The 9,647-nt window shown below is 44.6% G+C and overlaps 1 protein-coding gene across 1 annotated transcript in view; it reads right to left on the reverse strand.

The window, feature by feature from the left end:
• Positions 1-9,165, reverse strand: part of AGPAT4 (1-acylglycerol-3-phosphate O-acyltransferase 4) — an 84,347-nt gene extending 75,182 nt beyond the window's left edge. Inside the window, exons 1-2 of the mRNA XM_057406907.1 lie at positions 8,940-9,165; positions 4,935-5,029 (exon numbers count right to left, since the gene is read on the reverse strand). Of these exons, the coding sequence (XP_057262890.1) occupies positions 4,935-5,029; positions 8,940-8,962 (118 nt within the window). The 5' untranslated portion in view covers positions 8,963-9,165. The remainder of the gene's footprint in view (positions 1-4,934; positions 5,030-8,939) is intronic.
• Positions 9,166-9,647: the final 482 nt, after the last annotated feature.

Genomic DNA, 9,647 nt, shown 5'->3' on the forward strand with positions numbered 1-9,647 from the left:
TTTTTTATTTTTTTATTTTCCCAAAGCACAGTTATCTCCAATTTGCTTGGGAAAAATAAAAAGAGCTGCATGAAGATACTTAAGACCTGGAGGAGTCTTTCAGAGATCAGCCCCAGTGTTCAGTCCTGGGGACCACCGACTCCCTCTGTTTCCTCATTTACTTTATGTGGGTTCATTAATCGAGTAAGTTACTTGTGCTGCCAACAACGGCAACATAACCAACACAAGTCAAACTTAGGGACTAGGCAAGTGAGCAGGACTAAACAGCAAATAAAAATTTACCAGAAAGTACACCCAGAATCTAAGCAGGATGTGGGCTAGGCTGTCACACAAATATAAGCAACCTGGATAATTCCTCAAAAATAACCAGAGTAAACAACAGCAATGAGCCTAGGACAAGCAACTGCATCATGCTCATAGCCAATTTAATATTTGCTCTCATAGGCAACATTAAGTGCTTAGTCAAAGGTAATAAAGCCCACACATTACTGTCATCTAGAATCCTCCTCTATAAAAAAAACAAACCCCCAAAAATGTTTCTACAAAATCACCTCAGTGGATTATCTGGCTTGCTGCAAAAGTACAGATGGCCTATCAAATAACAGAATCTGCATGTCTGCAATAAATAAACCTTCTCAAATATAAATATAAATATAAATATAAATGTAAATATGTATGTGCCCAAGTACGGATCCTTTTGTGTTTATGATACATGAAATTGTGTACAGAACAGTCATGGACCATTTAAGGCAACTGTATACTTGAAGAACAGGGATTGGAGTCTGCCTAGTTAAGCCACTGGTCATTAATGCATGGCCTGTGAGAAATCTCTCAATGGTGAGATCCACACCATCACTCCTGTGCACAGGAAATTAACACATTAAAAACTACAGACGCAGCAGGAGCAGTGAAGCAGGATGCTGCCACCTGCACCATGGTATTTACCCAGCATCAAAGACAAACAGCAGTACGGCTGATTATCTCTGCACTGGGCATTTCAGAAGGAGATCCAACACAGGAACAGATACCAAGCTCTCCAGTGGTTATTATTAAAACATATATTTTAGAAGATCCCAAAGAAATAGGGGAAGGGAGGAAGGCAGACAAAGGATTATTAAGGAGCTGATATAAAACCAGGGTTATCTCTTTTTTTTTCTTTTCTTTTAATTGCGCTGGGAGTTCAAACATTCTCTTGATAATAGGGAAGCTTTGGGGATAGAAGGTGTCTCCTATGAAGACTCATGCTTCATGCTTGCCAAATACTCATCACTCTCATCTTGTTATAAAGAACTGTAAATTACATTCACAGCAACACAAGGGTCAGCACAAGGTACAGGAACTGCCCATACTCTCAACGGACAAAATATTTTCCCTGCATCCAAACCAGCTTTAGGTGTGAGGCAACAAGAAAACATGGATGACATGTTTAATTCAAAGCTTTAAATATTTAATCCTCCTATTCTTACCCACAATGAGTTAGTTACAAAGTTAGACTACAGAAGTATCATCTTCTAACTCCAGTTCTGCGAGAGCTAGCTTTTGGCACCACTGACACATGTAAGGAGTTGTATCCAGGCAGAGGAGTTTCACATCCCCTCAGCAGACTTAGTAGCATGAGCAAGTCCATTTCTGTATGCAAGATCAAACCCTTTACGGATAGGATTAGAAAACGGTGTAGATTTTTGTCAGTTCTTTCATGGATTTATCCATCCCTCTCACGTGGAAAGCTATAGCCATTTAGAAGAGGTTACTGAACTCAGCCTAACAAGATCTGTCTTGCTGTCCCCATCTCACACATGGGGAACTCAGAACAACACTTCAAGAGCTTGTGACAGTCACATGGCAAATCCAAGGCACACCCAGGTCCAGAATTGTAACCTGCCAGCTACCCAGGCTCCAGCTTTCAACACAGACCAGCACTTTTCATCCTCCTTTATTTCCCTTCTTGTCCATGTTCAAGTTTCCCTTGCAACAGCTTCTGACAGGCCAGTATAGAGAGCAGAGAGTGAATGGATGCATCCCACAAGGACCTTCAGTGGCAGCACGTAATGCAACACGCATAAATGCAGGAGATGGTTCAATCCAGATGTGCTGTTCTAACAACCCTACTTTCCCTTCCCTTCTCCATTTCTCAAGAAATGAAAATCAAGTATTCATCAACAACTAGAATGGCTCTGTACTATAAACCAGAAGCTACAACTTTAGTATCAAAACAAACATACATCTCTCATTGCTTCTACCAAAGAAGGAATTAAAGGCATTGCTAGGTGCTTCAAGGACAACAATCATCAGCACTGGGAAAAAGTTAATTTTCTTTCTTTGGTATTCTTGACCACTTTATATTTTCTGGAACCGTGATTTACATTTTAGTAATTCTGGATAGCCTCTTTCAGCTTTTTCCTAGAAGTCTAATTCTTAATCTGTGTAGTTTTGTTGTTTTGTTTACTTAAGAAAGCCATAAAATGCAACTAATGAATAATACAGAATTTTGTGGCAGCAAAAATCTTAAAAAAAAGATCTGAAAATTGGCAGAGATTGGGCATAAATCAATGAACTGAAATAAACACCATGGTGGAAGTACTACTGGTTTACAAGTGAGACTCTCACCACCAGCCTGTGAACTGGTAACAAATTTTCTACTGATCCCAGAAAACAGCATGAATACTTTTAACATAGTGTCTCTCACTGAGCATCTCTATGGCCTGCTGGCAACAACCACGTTCTCCCACTCGGTGGATCTGAGCCCCGCTGACAATACTGCCACAGACACAGTGGGGTGGGATACACCACATCCTCCATGCTTCTGAATCACAGGGATATGAGGGAACAGTGCTGAAATGTGAAGGGATAGAGCAAAAGCTTCCAGGACAAATCACAAGATGTTGTTGATAGTGCTAGAAACAAAAAGTGCCATCCACCTGATTACAACTCCAAGCGAGCTATTAGTTTTTTTGATCTTCTATTACAGTAGACTGCCTCCTTCAGCTAATCCATTTGCATATTTTTAACTTATAGGAAATAACATCCATTAGCATGCTCTTTGAATACTGAGTAAATGTTACAGAAAAACACAAGATATTTTTTAACCTCCAAATATTAATTTGGCTGTATACTATCATATGACACTTGAGAGTATGAACAAGATGTAACCACACCAAGATGGGATAAGCAGAATACTAATATTTATTCATTAAGTGTTTTCTAATGCTTCTTTCTGTAGAAAATAGTTTAGCTGGAGAATGAATGTGGCAGGGAAGCTTCTAGATTTATTATTCAAAGAAAACCAACTCCTGCCTTAAAGAGGTAACACCCAATACTTAGGGAAACACGTCTTACAGCTGAGATGTGTTTGACATGGTTTCTAAAATAAATGCCGGCTTCACTGTAAGGCTCAGCTGCACCTATACACTACACAATCAGACATCCAGATTGTCTTGGGTTCAGCAGTAGCAGTTATTTTTTTCTCCTTCTTAGTAGCTAGAGCAGTGGTGTGGTTTTGAGTTTTGGCCTGAGAACAGCGCTGATAACACCGATGTTTTTAGTTGCTGCTCAGTAATGTTTAGTCTGACCAAGAACTTTCTAAGTCTCATGCTCTGCCAGGGAGGAGGGAAAGCCAGGAGGAAGCAGAGACAGGACACCTGACATAAACTAGCCAAAGAGGTATTCCATACCACAGCATGTCATGCCCAGGACGTAAACTGGGAGTTACCCGAAAGGGCAAGTTCACTGCTGGGTGGGGCGAGGCATCGGTTGGCGGGTGTGAGGTGTTGTATTCTCTTCCCTTGTTATTTCCTTTATCATTATTATTATTGGTGGTAGCAGCAGTGATTTGTGTTATACCTTAGTTACTGGACTGTTCTTATCTCAACCCATGGGAGTTACATTCCTTCTGATTCTCCTCCCCATCCCTCTGGGAGCAGGGGAAGGAAAGAGGAGGGAGTGAGAGAGCAGCTGTATGATTTATGGCTGAGCTTAAACCACGACACAGATGCCAGGCAAAAATCCAAATAAACATGGTGGCTGCCTAACCACATTTCAGTGGTCCCATTCTACACCAGGTTTGACTCACCTCTGCCTCCAAGACACAAGTGTTCAGAATTATTTTGCTATACCATGAACTCAAAATACTTCCAGCGTCCTCATTTTCCTGATCATTAGTCCCCGAACAGCCTTATTTAATTTGAGAACTTCAGAGAATAAAAGCCTTCATCACAATCCCCGGATTTATCAAGTCCAATAATAAAGGGAAGTTTCATTTTGGACCTGATTCAAATCCTGTTGAAGCCAAAAGAAACCTCTTGACAAGCTTCAACAGTCCTTGTTGTTCAGAAAATATTATCCCTCAAAACCAGTCAAATGAAATACAACTAATTAATGCACTTGTATTCTCAGCACCTTAGCCAGGTCTAAGGTGGCAAAACCACCTTAAACCTCCAGCAAAATCATTCAGAGATAGTGTTTGATCCAACAGCACTTAACCTTACTGGACGGCAAGTGTGCAGATGTTACAGTTCCTAAACACGCTGGGAAGAATCCAGTAACATTTTTATAAATTTTGCACTAAATTAAGCATCAGGTGCTTCAACATCTACCTGGATTTTTTACATCTCTGCACCATTTCAGGTGCCTAAATCTTTTTGAAAGCCTTGCTTTGAGCATTTGTCCTGCTAACTTCAAATAAATTTGAGACATTTTGCAAGGCTTAAATTCAGAATAAATCCTTTCTCTGCCTCCATCTTAGGTGAAATGCAGTATTTATGCACACTCTCAGAAGTACAGGCATAGGCGTGTGAAAACCAGTCAGTGACACACTGAAGGCTCAATATAAAAATAAAAAATGTAAATGTCTGTGCAATTTTAAGCACTGTTTAAACATACCCTCAACCGTAAAACAAACTAAAGCCTTTGTGACTTAAAGGAGGGAAACCTCATACATGATTCAAGTGCAGGTGTAGGCTCCTGCAGGCAGAATGCTTCCAGACCTTCCAGAAGTATAAAAACATCTGTAGTAATGGTATTTTCTGAAGTGCTGAAAAACATGATTAAAAGGCAAACTGTGATGCGTAAAGAGAGGCATAACATGGAGACAGGGAAAAACAGGACACAGTTTTAACTTTCACACAGTAGTTGACAGTTTAAATTGATAAAAAGTCACATGTCAATTCTACACACAGACTTCCCCCAAATATATTCTTTCCCCATCTTTAACAGCAGGGTTTAACTCAGCTCTTCCCCTTTTCCTGATAGGTAAAAAAAATTGCATAATCTGCTAACTGAATTGCACAGGCAAACCTTTTCGTTCACCTGAATCCTGCTGGGAAAATATGACTGAAATTTAACTGTTGTTGGTCAGATTAAAAAGAAATCCAGTGCACATCAGAAATTTTTCAGGCGTTAATAAACAGCCACAGATACATGTGAAATCAGTGTGCTTGTCCCCGCCTGCAGCTCCTTCTGCTAAGTGACCTCTACCTCTGACTTTCCAGCCTAGAACTGGTTAATTGCCTTTCTCTGTTCCTGTTATTTATGCTACAGCAGAAACCTCAAGCCAGGTCAGCTCTTCTGCAAGTAGCAGAAAATGACTTCAGTGTTAAGCTCTTCGTGGCAGAATATAACCAGACAGACAGAAGGGCTGAAAGTGCAAACAGAGGCAAAGGAGTAAGAAGGCTTTTTGTTCAAAATGAAGAGCATACCACTAACAGGACCATAAACCAGCATCTCCCAGTTGTGGGATCACTACAGTTGTTCAACAGCTTTGCCTGGATCCTAACATATGGTTTATTATATACCTTTTCAGGAAATCCATTACAGCCATCATCTTTTTTTCACATTACCAAAGAAGGTTTTCTTCAGCATCTTCATCCTTGCCACACATACAGTTATACTCATTCATTTCTGTTTCCTCTTCCCCTGACCTTACCTTGACCCTACCACATCTCTAGTCCAAGGCTCTGGAGGAAGACAGGGGAAAAGTATAAAAATTAAATGAGTCAGCAGTTTCTGTGCAGCACACAAGCATTAGTCAGAGGTGCTCAGGGTACTCACCACACAGTCAGATGTGAATGAGTTTAAAACCACCAAAAGATTGGTGGGCAAACTTTCCCAAACACCTGAAACTGAATCACTGGGCAAAGCCAGCCTGTGGACAAAGCACCTGGGGAAAAAACACATACTGGGCTGCCACGTACCAGCGCCAAAACACAACAAAGTGTACAGGGTATTGCTCTCAGTCACATTTCTAGTTTCTTCACAAAAAAAAGTCCACTGCATTCAGTACAGCTAAATCAAACACACCTCAGAAGAAATTTGCTTTGACTCACATAACATTTTCCCTAACAAAGGCGGCCCACAGTTGCAAAAGCTTTCACTGACTAAAGCATAGGCACACTGCACAACAATGCATTGTTGCCTTCTTGTTCATCTGCTCCCTTCCCTGGGCATATCAACAGCAGCAGTAATGACACAATTAGTTAGGGAAGTGCTCTTCTACATCATGCAATGGATATTTGGCTTTTTAAAATTTAAACCAGAATTACTAATACAAGTTCTAAGGCCCAGAAGTGCATTTTTGTGATACAGGAATATCATCTTGGTAACCTCACCACAGCTGTGACAGTGTCTTCCTGCACTGAAGAGATTTCAAGGGGCGTTACTGCTGGCCTTCACCTTCCAACAATAAAATCAGGGTATACAACTGAGAACAGTAAGCTGCCTCTTTTCAGCAGGGCAGAGCACAGGCATAGGATTCTCATCAAGTTCCTGTAAGAGAACTCTCCTTCTACACAGGTCTTCTCTGTTATGGAACAGTAAGTGCACTAAACTGTAAATGATGTACAACTGTCATTCCAGGAAAGCATGCCTCATTCCAACGCAAAGACGCTTCAGTGCCCCTGGATTTTGGGTGGACAGAACAAGACTTGCTAAAAGAAAACAACCTCCCCACCAAACTGACACCTCCTGGGTCTCAACACACTTCATTACCATGCTCTGGGCATAGTGTTCTCTGTTCTGTGACTCTGGGCAAGCATTATCCTCACTGTGTAGTTTCTCCACTTCTAAAATATAATACTAAAAACCTGTTAAAGTACTTGCCAACAACACAAGCAAACTTTGCTCAAGAGCAACCTTTATCCATCAGCAGTTTACAATATTTCCCCTGCTCATTGGAGGCTTTCTGTTTTATTCTTCCACATGAATCCTGGCCGTCTTGTCTTCCAGAAAATGCGGTTGAAGCTACATTTTTAGACACAGTTTATTTAGGCATTGTTATGCAAAACATTAATAGAAAAGAACAAAGTTATGCATAATATTTACACAAATTCCTAAAATGGATCGAAATGTATTTTAAACCACTGTATTTGGAAAAACACAACATTAGATCAGATAACTGCTTGAGAAAGCTGTTGGTCAGTAAATGACAGGAAACATCTACAGCACAAGCAACTGCTTTAGTGATCCACTCAGTCAGTCTTTATACAGAGATAGGCCTTGTTTACCATAAACAGTCCTCTGTATGTCTCATTCACATGAGAAGTTAGAGAATATGGCTGCAATAGTGTCTCTACTCCACCAGCTTTTAATTCTTTTGCAATTTAGTGAGGTGATTACCAGTACAAGCTGAGACTACAATCACCTGGCACAACTTCCTGAGCTGGATACATCGCTGGTTTTAACAAAATGCTTGAGGGGGTGGGGGGGGGGGTGGGGGGTTAGTGGTGGGTTTTTTGGTTGGGTTTTTTGGTTTGGTTTGTTTTTTTTTTTGAGAATGTTTCTTGTATCCTTCCACTTCTTGTATTGTCAGTTTTGACACAGCAGCAAGGCTGCTCTCCAATACAAGTACCTGCATAAGGTACAGCATTCTTAAATGTCTGCACACGCTCCAGAAACACAACTCTTAGAAATGCATAACAAAGATACAGATGAGAAGTTTCCATATGACATTGTTCAAACAGATGCTTTTCTTGGTTGCTTCTTTTTAGATATGCAAGTGCTCACTTGTTGAAACAAATGCTACAAAGGGTTACTTCGTATTTAAACAACAGCCCCCTCAGAGTTCTCCTTTCACCACTTGGTATCGGTCGACAAACCTTAAACCAGTTTGTGGTTGGTATCTAATTCGGCTTACATATCTCTAAGAGACACAGGGAGATGAAGGGCTTTTACAACACGTGAGCACATCACCAGAGAGGCAGGCTCCCCAGTCCTCCGCCCAACCACGGCTCACGCTACCTCACCTCATCGGCACGATTTTCGGTACCATGTTAAAATCAGCCACCGCGACCTGTGACTGTAACTGCACGCCTCTCCACACGACCCCCTCCCGCTACGGACAAGCGCCTTCGGCGAGGAGGAGGCACCGAATAGGCGACCGCACAGGACCGTTTCCACAGCAACCGCCCTGCCCGCACCCTCCTCCCGCCATCGCCAGCCCCGCCGGGGCAAGACCGAAAGGAAAGTGGAAGGGGCCGCGGTGACCGCCCGATCCGGCCCGGCCGTCAGAGGCCCCCCCCCCCCCAGCGTGCAAAGGCCGCCGCCGTAGCTCCCCCGTTTCCACGGAAACACCGGCACGGGCCGCGCTCGCCACACAAAGGGGGCCCGCGGACAGCAACAAAATTCTCGGCGGCCGCAGGAAAAACGGAGCGACGGGGCCAGGCGACGGCGGCGGCTCAAAAGACCCGGCCCAGCGGCGAATAAATCAGGGAACTTCTGTCCGCAGCCCGCCTCCCGCCCAGCCGCGCCCCGCCTCGCTCGCACATCCCGCCGGCGGCTGCCGGCCCCTTGGCTTGCCGCGCCAGCGCGCCGGGAGGTGGCTGTTTTAGGAAGGGAGCTGGGACGGGGATGCTTCAGGGCTGCTTTTTCCGAACGAGACACCAGGGCGGGTGGAGAAGGGCGGCCCCACACCTGAGGAGCTCGCTGGCCGCCAGGGAAAGAGCACGTACCTGGCGCCGCGGGACCTTGGCATGCGCGCCGCGCTGAGGCACCGGGAGCGACAAGGCGGCGGCCGAGCCGCACCAACTGCCACTAGTTTGCACGCGCCGGGAGGCGGCCGGCTCGGGCGGGGCCGCCAGGCTCCACCCGCCGGGCGGCTCCAGGAAGAAAAGGGCGCCCCTCGCCTTCCTTCCCCATCGGCGCTGCCATGTCACTTCCTCCCGGGGCGGCGGGAGAGGGGCGACAGCTACCCCGCACCGCCTCCCTCTGCTCTGCGGGGGGACGGCGGAAGGGCGGCTCTGAGGGGGAAGCGGCGGCCCCAGTCCCCAAAGGGACGCAGCATCCCTTTTACGGGGGTAAAGGTGGAGGGGGGCTGGTTGGGCCGTGGCCGCAGCGGAGTACTGCTGTAGGGCAGACTTGCGGGGTGACGGTCACCTGTGAGTGTCTGCCACTTCCAGCAGCACCTGGAGAGCAGTACCAAGGCCATGACCAGAGCGCTGTGGAGAAAAATAAATGCACATGGTAGTCATCCAAGCACCGTGTACCCTTACTCACAATATTCCCTCTCTGAAAATGCGAACATCCGCTGTGGAGCTCTGACAGTGGAGTGAAAAGCAGCTTCCCTGAATAGAGTAGCAAGAACCGAGCCTGTTAAACACCCTAAGCACTGGAAGGTGGTAATGCATGGGAGACCTCATAGCAGCCTTCCAGTGTCTGAA

Source organism: Pezoporus wallicus, unplaced genomic scaffold, assembly GCF_028554395.1.
Source record: "Pezoporus wallicus isolate ANWC-B61680 ecotype Strahan unplaced genomic scaffold, APGP_CSIRO_Pwel_v1 scaffold_6362, whole genome shotgun sequence".
Taxonomy (NCBI): Eukaryota; Metazoa; Chordata; class Aves; order Psittaciformes; family Psittacidae; genus Pezoporus; species Pezoporus wallicus.